The sequence below is a fragment of the Neomonachus schauinslandi genome, chromosome X, assembly GCF_002201575.2.
Source record: "Neomonachus schauinslandi chromosome X, ASM220157v2, whole genome shotgun sequence".
Taxonomy (NCBI): domain Eukaryota; kingdom Metazoa; phylum Chordata; class Mammalia; order Carnivora; family Phocidae; genus Neomonachus; species Neomonachus schauinslandi.
The window spans coordinates 76,934,148-76,953,778 of NC_058419.1; the positions used below are offsets into that span (position 1 = coordinate 76,934,148).

Below are 19,631 nucleotides of genomic sequence, written 5' to 3' on the forward strand. Positions count from 1 at the left end.
AACAGGAAAAACAAAAGCAAAAAAATAATTAATTATAGCTGTAAAAATCAGTCAAGACAAACACAAAATAAAAGGATATATGATACCAAATATCTGGAATGTGGAGGGCAGAGGAGTAAAGAATGAGTTCAAAATTAAGCGACCCACTGCTTAATATACACAGCTATACGCAGATGTTACATATAAACTGAATGGTAACCACAAATCAAAAACAGTAAAAGATATGCAAATAATAGAGTAAGGAATCCAAGTATATCACTAAAGAAAAACAGAAACCATGGAAGAGAGAATAAAAGATAAGAGAAAAACTACAAAAGCAACTACAAAGCAGATAACAAAATGGCAATAAATACATATCTATAAATAATTGCTTTGAATATAAGGGACTAAATGTTCAATCAAAAGATAGGGTGACAGAGTGGATTAAAAAAAAAAAGACGCAACTATATGCTGCCTACAAAATACTCATTTCAGACCTAAATACACCTGCACATTGAAAGTGAGGGGATAGAGAAATATTTATTATGCAAGTGGATGTCAAAAGAAAGCCAGATAGCAATACTTAAATCATACAAAACAGAATTCAAAATAAAGTCTATAAAAGAGGATAAGAAAGATAGTATATAATAATAAAGGGGACAATCCAACAAGAAGATATAAGAACTGTAAATATATATGCACCCAACATGGAGCATCCAAATATATAAAGCAGTTAATAATTAACATAAAGGAACAAATTGATAGTAATACAATAGTAGTTTGGGATATTAACACCCCACTTACAGTGATCCACACAGAAAATCAACAAGAAAACAGTGGCTTTGAATGACACACTGGAACAGATGAATTTAACAGATATATTCAGAACATTCCATCCTAAAACAACAGAATACACATTCTTTTCATGTGCACATTGGACATTCACCAGAATAGATCACACACTGGTTCACAAATCAGGACTCAACAAATACAGAAAGATTGAGATCATATGATGCACCTTTTCAGACCACAACACTATGAAAATTGAAGTCAACCACAAGAAAAAAAATTGGAAAGACCAGAAATACATGGAGGTTAAAGAACATCTTACTAAAGAATGAATGGGTTAACCAGGAAATTAAGAAGAAATTTAAAAAAAATACATGGACACAAATGAAAATGAAACAGGACACTCCAAAACCTCTGGGATGCAGCCAAAGTGGTCATAAAAGGGAAGTATATAGCAATACAGGCCTTCCTTAAGAAGCAAGAAAAAGTCTCTTCAATAAGTGGTGCTGGGAAAATTGGACAGCTACATACAGAAGAATGAAACTGGACCATTCTTGGGGCACGTGGGTGACTCAGTTGTTAAGCATCTGCCTTCAGCTCAGGTCATGATCCCAGGGTTCTGGAATCAAGCCCTGCATCAGGCTCCCTGCTCAATGGGAAGCCTGCTTCTCCCTCTCCCACTCCCTATGCTTGTGTTCCCTCTTTCTCTGTCAAATAAATAAATAAATGAAATCTTAAAAAAAAAAAAAAACTGGACCATTCTCTTACACCGTACACAAAGATACTCAAAATGGATGAAAGACCTCAATGTGAGACAGGAATCCATCAAAATCCTAGAGGAGAACATAGGCAGTAACCTCTTCGACATTGGCCACAGCAACTTCTTTCAAGATACACCTCCAAAGACAAGGGAAACAAAAGTAAAAATGAACTTTTGGGACTTCATCAAGTTAAAAAGCTTCTGCCCAGCAAAGGAAACAGTCAAGAAAACTAAGAGGCAACCCACGGAATAGGAGAAGATATTTGCAAATGACCTATCAGTTAAAGGGCTGGTATCCAAGATCTATAAAGAACTTCTCAAACTCAACACCCCAAAACCAAATAATCCAGTCAAGAAATGGGCAGAAGACATGAACAGACACTTCTTTGGTCTTCTTTGGAGACCAAAGAAGAAATACAAATGGCTAACAGACACATGAAAAAATGTTCAATATCACTAGCCATCAGGGAAATACAAATCAAAACCACAATGAGATACCACCTCACACCAGTTAGAATGGACAAAATTAACAAAACAGGAAACAACAAATGTTGGCGAGGATGTGGAGGAAGGGGAGCCCTCTTACACTGTTGGTGGGAATGCAAGCTGGAATAGCCACTCTGAAAAACAGTATGGAGGTTCCTCAAGATGTTAAAAATAGAGCTACCCTACGACCCAACAATTACACTACTAGGTATTTACCCCAAAGATACAGATGTAGTGAAAAGAAGGGGCATGTGCACCCCAATGTTCATAGCAGCAATATCCACCATAGCCAAAGAGTGGAAGGGGTTAAGATGCCCTTCAACAGATGAATGGATAAAGAAGATGTGGTACATATATACAATGGAATATTACTCAGCCATCAGAAAAGATGAATACCCACCATTTGCATTGACATGGATGGGACTGGAGGGTATTATGAGTATTATGCTAAGTCAAATAAGTCAATTAGAGAAAGACAATTATCATGTGGTGTCACTCATATGTGGAAGATAAGGAATAGCATGGAGGACCATAGGAGAAGGGAGGGAAAACTGAAGGGGGTGAAATCAGAGAGGGAGATGAACCATGAGAGACTCTGGACTGGGGAAAACAAACTGAGGGTTCCAGAGGGGAGGTGGGTAGCTGGGTGATGGGTATTAAGGAGGACATGTGTTGTGATGAGCACTGAGTGTTATATGCAACTAATGAATCATTGAACACCAAATCAAAAACTAATGATATACAGTAGCTAACTGAACATAATAATAAAAAAAAAAGAATGAAGCAAGTAAAATCTCAAATATGCAACCTAACCTTACACTTAAAGAAGCTAGAAAAACAACAAAGGAAGCACAAAGCCAGCAGAAGAAAAGAAACAAAAAAGATGAGAGCAGAAATAAATGATATAGAAACAACAACAAAAAGATATAACAGATCAATGAAAGCAGAAGCTGGTTCTTTGAAAAAATTAGTCAAATTGATAAACCACTACCAGATGCATCAAAAAGAAAAGGGAAGGACCTAAATAAATAAATAAAATCATACATGAGAGAGAAGAAACAACCAACACCACAGAAATGCAAATGGAAAGACATCCCATGCTCAATGGATTGGAAGAAAAACACTGTTAATGTCTATACTACCCAAAGCAATCTATACATTTAATGCAATCCCTATCAAAATACCACCAACATTTTTCATGGAGCTAGAACAAACAATCCTAAAATTTGTATGGAGCCACAAAAGACCCAGAATAGCCAAAGCAGTACTGGAAAAGAAAAGCAAAACTGGAAGCAACACGACTCTGGTCTTCAAGCTGTATTACAAAGCTGTAATCATCAAGACAGTATAGTATGGCACAAAAACAGACACAGATCAGTTGAACAGAATAGAAAACACAGAAATGGACCCACAAGTGTATGATCAATCTAGTCTTCAACACAGCAGGAAAGAATATCCAATGGAAAAAAGACAGTCTCTTTAACAAATGGTGTTGTTAAAAACTGGACAGCAACATGCAGAAGAATAAAACTGGACCACTTTCTTACACCATACACAACAGTTAATTCAAAATTGATGAAAGACCTCATTGTGAGACAGGAAACCATCAAAATCCTAGAGGAGAGCACAGGCAGAAACCTCTTTGGCATTGCCCGTAGCAACTTGTTACTATACACATCTCTGAAGGCAAGGGTAGCAAAAGCAAAAGTGAACTCTTGGGACCTTATCAAGATAAAAAAGCTTCTGCACAGTGAAAGAAACAATCAACCAAATTAAAAGGCAACCTTCAGAATGAGAGAAGGTATTTGTAAATGACATATCTGATAAAGGGTTAGTGTCCAAAATCTATAAAGAACTTACCAAACTCAACACCAAATAATCCAGTTATAAACGGGCAGAAGACATGAATAGACATTTTTTTCCCCAAAGAATACATACAGATGGTTCGCAGATACATGAAAAGATGTTCATCATCATTTGTCATCAGGGTATACAAATCAAAACTACAATGAGATATCACCTCACACCTGCCAGAATAGCTAAAGTAAACAATACAGGAAACAACAGATGTTGGCAAGGGTGTGGAAAAAGGGGGAACCTTCTTACACTGACAGTGGGAATGCAAATTGGTGCAACCACTCTGGAAAACAGTAAGGAGGTTCCTCAAAAAGTTCACGATAGAACTACCCCAGGATCCAGCAGTTGCACTACCAAGTATTTACCCACAGTTTACATTAATACTAATTCAGATGGGTACATGCACCTGATGTTTATAGCAGCATTATTACTGCTAGCCAAATTATGGAGAGTCCAAATATCCATTGAGTGATGAATGGATAAAGAAGTATATATACATATGTGTGTGTGTGTGTGTGTGTATACATTATATATATAATGTTTTCATTTGCAATGACATGGATGGAGCTAGAGAGTATTATTCTATGTGAAATAAACCAGAGGAAGGCAAATACCATATGATTTCATTCATGTGTAATTTAAGAAACAAAACAGATAAACATAGGGAAGAAAAGAGTCAAACCGTAAAACTGACTCAACTATAGAGGACAAACTGAGGGTTGCTGGAGGAATGGTGGGCGACGGGATGGGTTATATGGTATTAAGGAGGCACTTGTGATGAGCACTGGGTGTTGTATGTAAGTGATGAATCACTAAATCCTATTCATGAAGTGAATATTACACTGTATGTTAACTGACTGGAATTTAAATAAAAACTTGGAAGGAAAAAAAACTTTTAGAATTTCTTTAAAAAAAAAAAGGGAAGAGAGTTTTATTCAAACCCAAGTGAGGACAGCCACCCAAGATACACAGTCTTAACATGGAAGAAAGTGCTCTGGAAAAGGAATGTTTAATCAGGGTTATATATGTTTTTTGTTTCATCAAGAGTCACAAATCATCATGATGAAGGACATTTCAGAAAATTACAAACTTTATCTTATGCTTTTAGTATATGCAAGGTTGTAGGCTTCAGAGCTATGGGAATGGAAGTTAGGGAGATTTTTACTCTTTAGTTTGAAATGTTTCTTTTTTGGTTATTTGCTACAAAACAGATGTACAATGTGTACTCAGGCAAGATAAAGAGCCCATACTTTGAAGTTTGTTGAAGTCGTTCTGATTCTGATAAAAGTATAGCTTCCATGGGAGCCCAGGAGCAGGGTCCACAAACATTAAAAGTTGAACATTTCCTTTATCACTAGACAAGAAACAACAAACAAAATCCAAAACCAAGAGAAGGAAGGAAATAACAAAGATGAGAGTAGAAATAAATGATACATTAATTAAAAAATCAATAGAACAGATCAGTGAAACAGAGCTGGTTCTTTGAAAAGATCAACAAAATTGATAAACCTTTAGCCAGACTCATCAGAGAGAGAGGGAGAGAGAGAGAGAGAGAGAGGACTCAAATAATTATAATTGAAAGAGGAAAAATAACAACCAACACCACAGAAATACAAACAATTGTAAAAAAAAAATATGAAAAACTGTATGCCACCAAATTAGAGAACACAGAACAAGTGGATAAATCCCTAGGAACACATAACCTACAAAAACTGAAACAGGAAGAAGTAAAAAAGTTGAACATACTGATTACCAGCAAGGAGACTGAGTCAGTAATCAAAAAAACTTCCAACAAACAAAAGTCCAGGACCAGATGTCTTCACAGGAGAATTCTACCAAACATTTAAAGAAGAGTTAATATGTATTCTTCTTAAACTATTCCAAAAAATAGAAGAATAAGGAAAACTTCTAAATGCATTCTATGAGGGCAGTATCACCCTTACACCAAAACAAGGTAAAAGCACCAGAGAGAGAGAGAGAGACAGAACTACAGGCCAATATCCCTGATGAGTATACATGCAAAAATACTCAACAAAATATTAGCAAACCAAATCCAACAATATATTTTTTAAAAAATCATTTACCACGATCAAGTGGGATTTATTCCTGGAATGCAAGGGTGGTTCTATATTCTCAAATCAATCAACATGATATATCACATCAATAAGACAAAGGATAAAAACCATGTGGTCATTTCAATAGATGCAGAAAAAGCATTTGACAAAGTACAATATCCAATCATGATAAAAGCCTTCAACAAAGCAGGTTTAGAAGGAACATATTTCAACATAATAAAAGCCATATCTGAAAAACTCACAGCTAACATCATACTCACTAGGAAGAAACTGAAAGCTTTCTTCCTAAGGTCAGGAACAAAATAAGGATGTCCTCTCTCACCACTTTTATTCAATGTATTACTGGAAGCCTTAGCTACAGCAGTTAAACAACAAAAAGAAATAAAAGACTTCCAAATGGGTAAGGAAGAAGTCACCACTTTTATTCAACGTATTACTGGAAGTCCTAGCTACAGCATTTAAACAACAAAAAGAAATAAAAGCCTTCCAAATAGGTAAGGAAGAAGTAAAACTTTCACTATTTGCAGATGACATGGTACTCTATATAGTAAACCTGAAAGACTCCACCAAAAGCCTGCTAGAACTTATAAATGAATTCAGTGAAGTTGCAGGATGCAAAATCAATGTGCAGAAATCTGTTACATTTCTATACACTAATAATGAAGAGGCAGAAAGAGAAATAAAGAAAACAATCTGATTTATAATTGCACCAAAAATAAGATAGCTAGGAATAAACCTAACTAAAGTGGTGAAAGACCTGTACTCTGAAAACTATAAAACACCAATGAAAGAAATTGAAGATGATACAAAGAAATGGAAAAACATTCCATGCCCATGGGTTGGAAGAATGAATATTGTTAAAATGTCTCTACTACCCAAAGGAATCTACATATTTAATACAATCCATATGAAAATACCAACAGCATTTTTCATACAACTAGAACAAATAATCCTGAAACTTATATGGAACCACAAAGGACCTCAAATAGCAATTTTGAAAAAGGAAAGCAAAGCTGGAGTTATCACAATTCTAGAGTTCACTTTAAATTACAAAGTGATAGTAATCAAAACATTATGGTAGTAGCACAAAAATAGAAACATCGATCAATAGAACAGAATAGAAAATCCAGGAATAAGCCCATACTTATATGTTCAGTTAACCTTTGACAAAGCAGGAAAGAATATCCAGTGGGAAAAAGATAGTCTCTTCAACAAATGCTTTTGGGAAAACTGGTCAACTACATGCAAAAGAATGAAACTAGACCACTTTTTTACACCATAAACAAAAATAAATTTAACATGGATTAAAGACCTAAATGTAAGACATGAAATCATAAAAATCCTAGAAGAGAGCACAGGCAGTAATGTCCCCGACATCTGCCGTGGCAACATTTTTCTAGGTATGTCTCCTGAGGCAAGGGAAACCACAGCAAAAATAAACTATTGGGACTATCTCAAAATAAAAAGCTTCTGCACAGCTAAGGAAAGAGTCAACAAAAGTAAGTCAGAGAAAGACAAATACAATGTGATTTCACTCATATGTGAAATTTAAGAAACAAAACAAATGAGCAATGGAAAAAAATAAAGAGAGACAGACCAAGAAACAGACTCTTACCTATAGAGAACAAATTGATGGTTACCAGAGGGGAGGTGGGTGGGTGGATGGGTTAAATAGATGGTGGGGATTAAGAAGTGCCTTTGTTGTGATGAGCACTGGGTGATGTATGAATCACTATATTGTACACCTGAAACTAACACTGTATGTTAAGTAACTGGAATTAAAATAAAAACTTGAAAAAATAAAAAATAAAATCCAGTGCCAGAATTTTATTGTTGTAGTGTTTTCACTTTTGTCAGGAGCAGTGTTCTGTCATTACCCTTTTTAAATAGAATTTCACTACTATTCCTACTTATTTTTTCTATACAAATGTTTACAGTTTTTCTACTTCCCAAATAATTATTATTAAATTATGAATCAATTTAGGAAAGATTGACATTGTTACCGTTTTAATATTCCTATGTAAGGACAGGATCTTTATTTTCATTTCTCCAAAACTTCTTTTGGAATTCTCAGTAGACTTTTTTTTTCTCTCCATTTTTCCTGTGCTCATAGCAAGATGGATTCTGGATATACTCCGAGTATTGTAACAACCACCTGGACGCCTGCATGGAACTCTCCAAACTAATGAAGGACAGCCGCTACCAGCACTTCTTTGAGGCCTGTCGCCTCTTGCAGCAGATGATCGATATTGCTATTGATGGTTTCCTTTTGACTCCAGTGCAGAAGATCTGCAAATATCCCTTACAACTGGCTGAGCTCCTCAAATATACTGCCCAGGACCATAGGTAAAAGATAGAAGCAGGAGTTAGGAGAGCCTCATCTACATGTTGGTCTTTATTAAGAATATATGTCCTTTAGCTTTTTCTGAGCTTCCTTCTGTAAACTTGTCTGCACAATGGGATGGTGATATATTTTTGCTTACCTCGTAAGGTTATTGTGTGTGTAAAGCAGAAGAATGCTTGTGAGAATTTCTTATAAACCTGGGAATCACTATGCACAAAAAATCAGTATGCATCATTATTGCACAACTTACACCCTGCCTTCAGGGAGCTTAGCCATGTCCTTAGACCTAAATTTAGCGAAGTGAAATAATCCAGATGGAATAATTGTTCAACTGTCTATTCTTCTCTGTTTGTGTGATAGATTCAATACCCTAATAATAGCCTGCATAACTTGTAGTGACCTTAGATTTATTCTGCAAGGCTATATCCCTGGTATTTTTTAGTCTTTTCCACTCTCCTCTGCCTCATCCCAACTCTACCTTCCCTTTAGACTCAGAGCATGGCTGGGAGGTAAACAGACTTGAGACTTCTCCTGAAGCTTTTTTTTTTTTTAATTTTCAGTATTTTTTAAGAAAACCAATCCAAAAATGACCAAGAAACTTAGCTCTCTCTGAATGGAAATGACCTACCAGTAAATGATCCTACAAGTAAGGTATATGCTGAGAGTCATCTCCAACAATGAATGAACCACCCCCTCCACTCTTTCACATGCTTTACTTTATAACCTAGAGCCCTCAGCCTTTTTATAGCCTGCCTTTAATTAGTATTAAATTCCTGATCTTTGACTTACTCAGCTCTCTTCCTGATTAAACCCTCCAAGAAGAAAGAAGACTTCTGTCCAGTTTCCCTTAGCTTTCTATCCAATTCTCATTAGACCCACTTCCTACTTTCACTTGGCTCCATTACCTGGTTTCCTTGGAGCTGACTTCCAGACCTAGTTGTGTAAGGCCACAGGTATGGGCCAGTTGGTTTTGTTTATGCTAAGCTCAAGGCCAGTCCCTGGGTTCATTTTTAAGTTGATGGTGTTTCTTTAGCAAATCATGGTCATGTGCTTCAGTTTCTGGAGCCTTGGACAAATTTCAGATTTGAATCCAAATGTGGTAACACTTGTGTGAGAATGCCACCAGCGGTAGCTCTGCCTGCCATGATGTGTTGGTTATGAGGGAGGCAGATAGTGAAGGACCTTACAAAAGAGGACTCTGTTCCCTTCTCCCTGAGTCTGTTTACTAGCTGGGGGAGAGTGGGCGTATTCATTAGAAATGAAATTTGCAGGTGACTAAATGTTATTTTAGAAGACTTAATACAGACCATTGCTAGAACTGAGTCCCAAGTTTTCTAAGGATACAGTTTCTTGTGAGAGCTAATAGGACACTGAAGAACTTCCACTAAAATTAGGATATTTTAAAAATAAAAATGGAAAATATTTATGGCACCTAAAATGGAAAGCCCTTAAAGGAAGGTCTTCTAGTCAGACTTCCTCATTTTATGGCTAGAAAGACTGAGGCCCAGAAAGCAAGTCTGTGTGGCAAAGCAGTGACGCAAAGTGTGGACAGTGGTCTGGGAACCTAGCTTTGTAAAGAGCCCTCCAGGTAATTTTCATGCCCAAAAATATTTATGAGCCATTGTACTAGGCAGTCTGGAAGGCCTCTTCCAGTTCTGCCAGCCCATGATGTCATTAGCCTAAATTACCTCCACTGTTATACTTCATGGTGCTAAGTGACCAGAAGTGATCATTATTGTACATAAATCTCAGAGGAGCAACCTTCAAACCAATGGTTTTAAAACTGGGATATTCAAAGAGTGGTTCTCAAATTTTTTTATATTACAGCTCATCTCTCATCAACACCTACTCCTGAGTATCTGTTTCATGGAATCTAGCAGGAGGCTCTAAAAATCATACTTGTGGACTGATATTAATAGGTAAATTATATATTGCACAATTGCTTTCAAGAGCCCCAGAAAGACCATTTTCAAAGCACAGCCCAAAACTGTGTGAGTTTCTTAAGCCAAAACAACCCCAGGACCTTATTGAGGTTAGTGGGGCCAGTAAGATAGGATATCTACCTGGGATTTGCCATCCTTATGGTCCTTCACCTTGTTATTGGAGTCCCTGCCTCAAGGTCTTCTTGCCCTCTGGGTCCCTTTTCCCCCCTCTTTCTACCTCCTGAGCTCCAGAGTGCTGAGAGAGTGGCTCAGGTATTGGAAAGATACATGAATACCTGTCCTCCTTCAGGGTGACAGTCCCAGTGTCAGTCCCAGCACTATCCCCAGGCCATGGGGTACCTCTTTTGGCCGGCTTCAGGAAGCTGTATTAAGATGACAGCTCCTGTGATGCATGTCAGAGTAGCTTGGATTTGAAGTTAATTAGAGGCTGCTGCCAGCTAGAAGGCTTAGTCAAATAGGTGTTTGGACAAGTAGGTCTGAAATGCAAGCACTCAGAGTGGCCTCTAAGGGAGAAGATTAGATGGATGGAGAGTAATAAATGGATAATAATACTGCCTTTGCTTATAGAAGGGTGATGTGTCCCCACCCTGCCTTCCAACATTTCTTAAGCTGACAGGAAGGAAGACTGTGTAAGAGGGAGGTTAGCTGACATGTCTGGAACAAGACAATCTTGGTTCAGTAGATCTTATCAAGGGGCTGGGCCCAGACCTCATCTGAAGGCCTGGGGGATCTGAGCAGGGTTTAGGTGAGACCACAACTATTCACTTCTTCTCTCACCCACTCCTAAAGCTAGTGGGGCAGGTTAAAAATGGGGACCTTCCCCCTCTAACCATTGTAAGAAAGACAGCTAAAAATGGCAAAGGTTGAATGACAGTATGGCACAGTGACCATAATGAATCCATGGCTGAGTAGTACATGGGATCAGAGGTAATAGGCATTCTCATTCCAGTGCTGTCCAGTGGAACTTTCTACAATCATATAAATGTTTTATATCTGTGCTGTCCAGTGTAGTAGCCACTGGCTACATACGACTACTGAGTACTGAGAAATATAGCTGGTGCAACTGAAGTACTAAATTTTTAACTATATTTAATTTTAAATAAATGTGGCTAATGGCTACCATATTGGACAGTGTAATTTTATGCTTTACCTTCCCCAAAGTGGCTTAAGTCATTTTCCTGGTGCCCTCAACCCAGGAAGAGGAATGGCATGGGAGATAGTAAATGGGCCCAAAGAACAGGGGCACTTATTTATGTTAGCAGCTTCTACACTGCACCTACCTCTTCTGTCATCACCCTACTCTGCTTCCAAATGGCAGGCTCAGATAACCTTGCCAGGGAGAAACTTTAAGAGTCATACAGAGCCCAATAGATTGCCCATAGGCTGAAGCAAGTAACTGTAAAAAGATAATATATCAAGAACAAATGTTAGAATGGCTAAAATTAACAAGACAGGAAACAAAAATTTTGGTGAGGATGTGGAGAAAGGGGAACCCTCTTACACTGTTGATGGGAATGCAAGCTGGTACAGCCACTCAGGGAAACAGTATGGAGGTGCCTCAAAAAGTTAAAAATAGAACTAACCTACGACCCAGCAATTGTACTACTGGGTATTTACCCCAAAGACACAGATGTAGTGAAAAGAAGGGACACCTGCACCCCAGTGTTCCTAGCAGCAATAGCCAAACTGTGGAAGGAGCCAAGATGTCCTTCAATAGATGAATGGAAAAAGAAGTTGTGGTTCAGGGATCCCTGGGTGGCTCAGTTGGTTAAGCGTCTGCCTTCAGCTCAGGTCATGATCCCAGGGTCCTGGGACTGAGCCCCATGTTGGGCTCTCTGCTCAGCGGGAGCCTGCTTCTCCCTCTCCCTGCTGCTCCTCCTGCTTGTACTGTCAAATAAATTAATAAAATCTTAATAATAAGAAGTTGTGGTTCATATATACAATGGAATATTACTCAGCCATCAGAAGGGCTGAACACCTACCATTTACATCGACATGGATGGAACCGGAAGGTATTACACTCAGTGAAATAAGTCAATCAGAGAAAGACAATTTTATGGTTTCACTCACATGTGGAATATAAGGAATAGTGCAGAGGATCATAGGGGAAGGGAGGGAAAACTGAATGGGAAGAAATCAGAGAGGGAGACAAACCATGAGAGACTCAACTCCGGGAAACAAACCAAGGGTTGCGGAAAGGGAGGTGGGTAGGGGGATGGGGTAACTGGGTGATGGACATTAAGGAGGGCACACGATGTGATGAGCACTGGGTGTTAAAGGCAACTAATGAATCATTGAATACCACATCAACAACTAATGATGTACTATGTGTTGGCTAATTGAATTAAAAAATAAAAAGAACAAATGTAAGATTTTGTAGTTTGGTCTAAGAAATCAAGAGGGAGACAGAGTTCAAGGACAGGCTTAGAGAGATGGGGCTTCTAGACAGCCTATCTTTTAAATATTTATTTATTTCAGAGAGAGAGAGAGAGAGCATGGGGAAGGGCAGAGGGAGAAGCAGACTCCCTGCTGAGCAGGGAGCCTGATGTGGGGCTCGATCCCAGGACCCTGGGATCATGACCTGAGCCGAAGGCAGACACTTAACCCACTGAGCCACCCAGGTGCCCCTAGACAGCATAATTTAAAGAGACTTAGGAAGCATTAGTCAACCATGAGTTCAAATAAGTCAGCAGTTGGATCCAGAAGAAGAACTGGTAATAGCTAACATTTATTGAGGCTCAAAAAAAATAAAAGTTTAAAAGTTTTTTTTTTTTTTTTTTTAACAAAGTTGTCTTGAGACAGAATAAACTGGTTAGGATGTATAGTGAGCCTCCCATCACTGGAGGTGGTAAAATTTAGTAGCACTTGAAGACTATGGTCTGGCAGGTGTTCACAAAACATAGGGAGGCTGTCTAAGAGGAAGTACTACATGGTGTCTGACTTGGCAGTTAGAACTGCCTTCTCTGTGCCTCTGATTTGTCAACCACCCCACACTTCAATGTATTAGGAAAGAAAAAACAGTTGCTGTGTATCTTTTTTCCCTCCTTTCTTTTATCTAATTAGTGCTGGGACAGTGAGCAGGTTAATGACCACAAAGCATGTTTAGCTTTTCTAAGGAAAGGTTAGTTAAGATTGAATCATAATTCGTCCTCTTGCCCTCTCAGTCTATTGTAGCTCCACCAAATGCCTGGGATCTCACTTTCAATATGCCTTTCACAGGGACCATTTGATTGGAAATCAGATCAGACAAGCAGAGAAAACTGGGCAGGATGGTATAACCTTCAACAAGTAGGCCATCCAAAGTCCCAGGAAACTGGGCCTAAAAGTTGCACTTCTGGGACTAGAGGTTTTGAGAGGTAACCCATGTGGTGCCTAGAGAAATGTCTGATTTGTACTAATAATACTGCTAACATTTACAATAGGCCAAGAGCAAAACAGTTTATGTGGATGATTAAACCCTCAACAAACCCTCCTGTAATTCTCCCATTTCACATATGAAGAAACTGAGTCATTGAGAGAGTCAGTGAGACTTGCCAAAGACCAGTTTTGTCAGTGACAAAACTAGGGTTTGAGCCCAAAGAGTATGGATCCAGAGTCTGTTCTTAAACACTGTGCTACATCCTATCTGTATATTGTACTGGAGGAAAAGAGTAGATATTATTTCACAATGACTTTGGGCAGAGTTCCCTAGAAATAAGTGGTAGAAGGGATAGTAAAGCTCTGGACCATGCCATGTATAAGGTTCCCTTCTTGATGCTTGGCTGGTTGTATCAGATTGGATGCAAAAATAATGCTATAAGAAAGATAGGAGTCTATTTCCCTTTCATGTAAAAAAAAAATGTCTGCAGGTAGGCAGTCCATGACTGCTGTGGTAGCTCTATGGTCATCAAAAACTTGGGCTCCTTCCAACTTTCTGTTATCCTATCCCTAGGAGTAGGGACTTTTTCTTATGGTCCAAGATAGCTGCTAGAACTTCAACCATCATATCTACATTCCAAGCATCAAGATTGAGTAAGGGGTAAAGAAGCATTAGCTATCTTCCTTAAAGGAGGTTTCTGAAAATCTCTGCCCCAAATTTCTATTTGCATATCACTGGACTAATCACATAGTCACCCCTTACTGTAAAGAAAGATAGGAAATGTAATCTTTTACTCCATGTGACATGGGTTCCATCTGAAAATCAGGGCTCTGTTACTAAGTAGGAAGAGAAGAATGGATGTTAGGGTTGGCACCCAACACATTGGTTCTCTAACACATTGATACATCCAACTTGTACTTTTGTGTCTTCACAGTGACTACAGGTATGTGGCAGCTGCTCTGGCTGTCATGAGAAACGTGACTCAGCAGATCAATGAGCGCAAGCGGCGTTTGGAGAATATTGACAAGATTGCCCAGTGGCAGGCATCTGTCCTAGACTGGGAGGTACGATCTTTATGAACAGGGGTACTGGGGAGTCTGAATAGGTTAGCTAGAACATCACATCTTAGCCTAAGATGGATGAAAAGGAATTAAATTTAAAGAACAGCAGAAAGGATTTAGATTAGAGCCAAGGCAAAACTTTCTACTAATGAGAGGTGTTGTGTACTTGAATAGCTTTCTAAGAAGGTTGGAGAAATCTTTAAGGCAACACTTCATTAAGAAAGGAAAGGTTCATCTCGTTGGGTGTTGCCAGGAAAAAAATGGATTGAATCAATAGACTTTCGAGCTTCTTTCCAGTCCTGGAGTTTTATCACCACCGGGTGAACACTTGGATAAGAAGTGGTATGTACTAATCCACTCCCAGACACAGAATATAATGATGGTTCTCTTGTGCAGGCCAGCCAACATGCTTCTTTTTTCCACTGGTGAGATTACCTTGCCCTGACACATTTACTCGGTCTACCCAAGCTTGCACACTTGAGGCCAAGGTCATCATTTCTGCCCAGTCGACCCACCAAATTCTGTTTTTTATCATTTGCTTATAAAATTAATTCCTGACAGCCTCCTATTTCATTGGAAACAGCCACAACTTCTCTGAACTCAGAAAGTCTTCAGTGAATGAAGTCACTAAAGCCTTCCTTTCCTAGATACTCACTTGCAGAGGATATATACAACCTAACAAATAAATGGAGATTTTGCTTCTATTCATGTCACTGCTCTGTTGAGGTCCTTGGGTTTCTGTTCAATAGAAACAGAGCCATGAATTACAAGGCGTCATAGGTATGTGTGTTGAGTACACCATTTAGTGTTTGTGTCTTGTGCCCACCAAGAGAACCAGGGGCCATGGCATTTCATGTTTATCTCTCAGACCCAAATTGTGAAATCTGATAGTCTACAGGCTAACATAACCAAGATGGGAAAGGCTGGTCATTCTACCAGGGAGGGGGCAGTAAACTTAAGCTTCATAGTCACAGTGCAGAAGTTGAACCAGTTCCCTATTCCACTTGCCTCAACTCTGGTATCATTTCCTATGATTGAGAAGTAGTATCTCCCTAACATTTCAAGCAGTAGCACATTCTAAGAAGATTAAGCATCAGCCTTGCAAACAGCTATTTTACCAAAGTCCAGAAAAAAATCATCTTTCATTTATTCTGCTACCTCTGATCCTTTTTAATGTAGATGGCTGGAAAAGACCACAATTCTGAGCATTTGGCATATTTTTAGTCTTATTTAAAGGATAATGTCCCCGTAAGAGTGGAAAAAAGGAGTGATTTTTTGAGATGAAGAGAAAGGAACGAATCTATATAAAGAGACCCTATTGCTCATAAGAGGAAACCAACACTGGCCCAAACTTATTAGTGAATCATGGTTCCTCCTTCCCTTGACCAAATGACCTCTAGCAAACCCATCAACTCCAAGGCACTCTGAAATTGTGGCTGGTTAACAAGCCTCTTTCTCTCTACTCCTGCAGGGTTCTCTGTAAAAAGGAGGTTCCCAGCAGCAGTTGTCTTCATATTCCCTGGAACAACTTCCTTCTTCCTAATGCCTGGAATAGCTAATTCCTCCATATGCTCTGGGCCTCCAGTCCTTGAAGGTAGAGCCATGGAGGACCAACAATAGCTTGAAATTCCTTGGCCTATCCAGGGAGCCTTATTAATACCAAACTCGAAAACACTGAACTATGATTTAAAGACTCAGCATCTAAAAAAGGAATTTCATGTGTTTTTGTCTAGAAGTGGGGGGTGGGAAACAAAAAGACGATTTTGAGCCAGGATTGATGGGAGAACAGTTACTCTCTGCCTCCTTTGTTAGCATGATTGATTGGTCTTCTAATTTCAACCAAGCCCGTATGTACAACCCTGACACCCTGCTGCTTGGTAAAGCCCTTCTTCATCTAATTTGGCAGGAAGAAAAATTCCTCATGGTTCCCTTTTTAGACTCTGGGGTCACCGTGGAACTTACTAGCTCTAGAGGGGTTGTCTTCTAGGAAGCTTTTCTCCAGCGAATCCTGATGGGTGCATTTCAGAGGGCAGGCCTAAAGTGTCTTATGTTTGTCATATCTAGTCTTCAAGACTCAGTCACCAGGGCTTTTAGGGGACGACCCTTCCCATCAACAATTCTGGCATGTACACACACACACACACACACACACACACACACACACATGCATTGTAATGATGGTGGAAGTCTGAGAAGCCTATTCCTGACCAAGACCACAAAGCTAAAATTTTAATCTGGTCTCCAGATTCTCTCTGTGGTATTCTTTTCTCTGCTGCACTACATACTCTTCCAACCTTTCCTTTGTGATACTGCAGGGACTTGTTTTTGCAGTAAAGGGTCCATATCTAAGCAAGGCAGTAAGACTTCCTTGGGGGGAATATCCAAACCCTAGTATGGCTAAAGGTGGATGAATGCTGGAGGACCATCCCCAAAAGGCAATAGGACATATCCACTCCATGGCTTGCTAGCTATTGACATAAGTAGCCAAACCTCACCAGTTCCCTGGTATAGGTTCTTTGTATGTTCTACTTGTCCAAGCAGTCGCACAAGCAAAGAGAGGTCCTCCCAGCTTGCTGAGGGCTGCTCTGGACAAGCCTTGCAAATCAAGAAAATGATTTCTTGCCCTCCCCCAAATGTTTGAACAAACAGGGTGGCTTTCAAAGCATCCACATAATAATTTCAGCTTAATTTGTCAAATTAAAAAGAAGAGTCATAGGGGAAATCTTCAGAGCTTAATCTGCTTTGAAGAGGAATTGGGAAAGAGGGTTGAGGATTGGCAGCATACAGGCAATTGGTACCTACTCAATAAATCAGAACATCTGGCTAGAGAGTAGGAGACCTTGTATTATATCCAGACCTGACCCTGCCTCAACTTATTCCATAAATATTCAGGGTCTTTTTGTTCAATTCCAGTTATCATCCTTGCTCACTCCCCCCCACCCATGAGAACTAGAGTTCACGAAGTACCCCCTGCTCTGTCCCATATCCCAGGGCTCCTAAAAATTAAATGGATGAGTGAAAATATCACCCATACCTCAAAGTAATAATACCTTAGAGTGGCTTAGGGGAGCAACAGGGAGAAGAACCAGTTCTCACAGACCACAGTTTCAGGGAAATTTACATTTCTAATTTCTCTGATGCTTATGTTTGGTTGAACTGTCACATTGCTGCCCTTAACACTCATTAGATCCACTTGACCGGAAGGGAAAAGGAATATATCCCTGGCAGCTTCCTTTTAATCTTTTTTTTCCCCTGGAGATTTTTACCAGGAGCCCAGATTTGTAGCTCATGTTTGGGAATTTGACTGTATATGATTGTGGTGGCACCCCTCCCCTAACAGCCTGCTTGTGTAATATCCAAAGGCCTGTTCCAGTTTACCACTGGATAATTGAATCCAAAAAGTTGGAGGAAACACAAATACCCAACATGATGGAAGCAGAAAAAGTATCTATTTAGAAGCTGAGGTGGCTTGATGAGGCATACTTCTGGGACAAGGAGTTTGTTATTTCCCTGCCGTCCTGTCAATAGGCAGCATTGAAAATGAACTGTATGAAAATTAGGGCATTTCCCTTGTCCTTCTTTCCCTGGATCTGTTCAGGCCACAACCTCACATTAGAACAATCAGCCTATAACTAGAATGGGGTGTTGGGCATTGGGCTATTGAGATGAATGAGTGGCCTTGGTTTTCCACTGGGGCAAGTATGTTCCAGGCATCGGGAACAGTATGTGCAAAATCCTGGAGGAATGGAAGAAAACAGAATGTCCATGGGGGAGGTGGCAGTGGGAAGAGATGGCACTTTTGGGGGCAAGGCAAAGTAATATATGGTGCAAGTGGGGTAGAAGAGGCAAAGGGTGAGAACTCTGAACTCCGAGAGGGCCATTTCCCTTATGTGATCTGATTTTTGCTCTCAAGCAGCCATGTGAAGTGAACCAAGCAGGAACTGTTGTATTATCCATTGTTCAATTGAGAAAACAGATTGAGAGTGGTTAAGCTACTTTCCAAGGGCACAGAGTGAGTTGGTGGCAACACTGGGCCCAGAACCCAAGTCTTCTGAGATTCTCACCTCAGAAATCTTCCAAGGTAGCTAGTTGTTCCACTAAGGATTATCATTATACTGTGGTTTGGTGGCTTTTGAGGGAGTCTGGCCTGGATTCTGGATTCTTTGCGCAAATTACTTCTAATTTCTCTGACCTTGGTTTTGGGGGTAATAACAGTACATTCATCATTGGGTTCTTGTGAGTATTAATAGGAATATGTGACATAGGTTATAGAGTGCACAATAATAATCAAGATAATAGCTATCACTTAACGTAGAACTTACAGTGTGAAGTGTACTCTCCTAAGCACTTTATAAATGTTAACTTACATAATCTTCACAACAGCGAAATGAGATTGGTACTGTTATTACCCTCATTTTAAAGATGAAGAAATTCAATGTAGGAAATTCATTTTAAAGACGAGGAAATGTAGTACAGCCCCACCGTGATCCTCCCTCAGCACAATTTGTCTCTTTCCAGGGTTCAAATTGTCGGAAATTGGCAGGACGTGGCTATAGCCAGCACCAGTGTGGGGTTGCCAGTGGCCTGCTGGTCTTTTCCTTCAGAACATCTAGCCAGCTCAGGAACAAGATGGCCTTCCCTCTACCTCTAGACAGTCTTTGCAGAGTCAAGCTCCACTTGAAGCTCACTCAGTAATATAATTTACATGTGTTTTATATTCTTTTGACTACCTTTTTTGTAGAAATAAAAATTGAACTTAGAATTTAAAAAAATAAATTTGAGAAAACTGACACACAGAGAGGATATATGAGTAACCTGACATCAATCAGCATGGTGAGCATAAGGGTATTCTTTCTTTCTTTCTTTCTTTTCTTTCTTTCTTTCTTTCTTTCTTTCTTTCTTTCTTTCTTTCTTTCTTTCTTTCTTTCTTTCTCTTTCTTTCTTTCTTTCTTTCTTTCTTTCTTTCTTTCTTTCTTTCT

At 39.3% G+C, this 19,631-nt stretch overlaps 1 protein-coding gene across 3 annotated transcripts in view; it reads left to right on the forward strand.

The window, feature by feature from the left end:
* The window catches only part of ARHGEF9 (Cdc42 guanine nucleotide exchange factor 9), a 185,906-nt gene that overhangs the window by 107,685 nt on the left and 58,590 nt on the right, over positions 1-19,631 (forward strand). For all 3 annotated transcript variants that reach the window (XM_021678640.1, XM_044911661.1, XR_002479737.1), the window contains 2 exons: positions 8,060-8,292; positions 14,526-14,655. In XM_021678640.1, the coding sequence (XP_021534315.1) occupies positions 8,060-8,292; positions 14,526-14,655 (363 nt within the window). The remainder of the gene's footprint in view (positions 1-8,059; positions 8,293-14,525; positions 14,656-19,631) is intronic.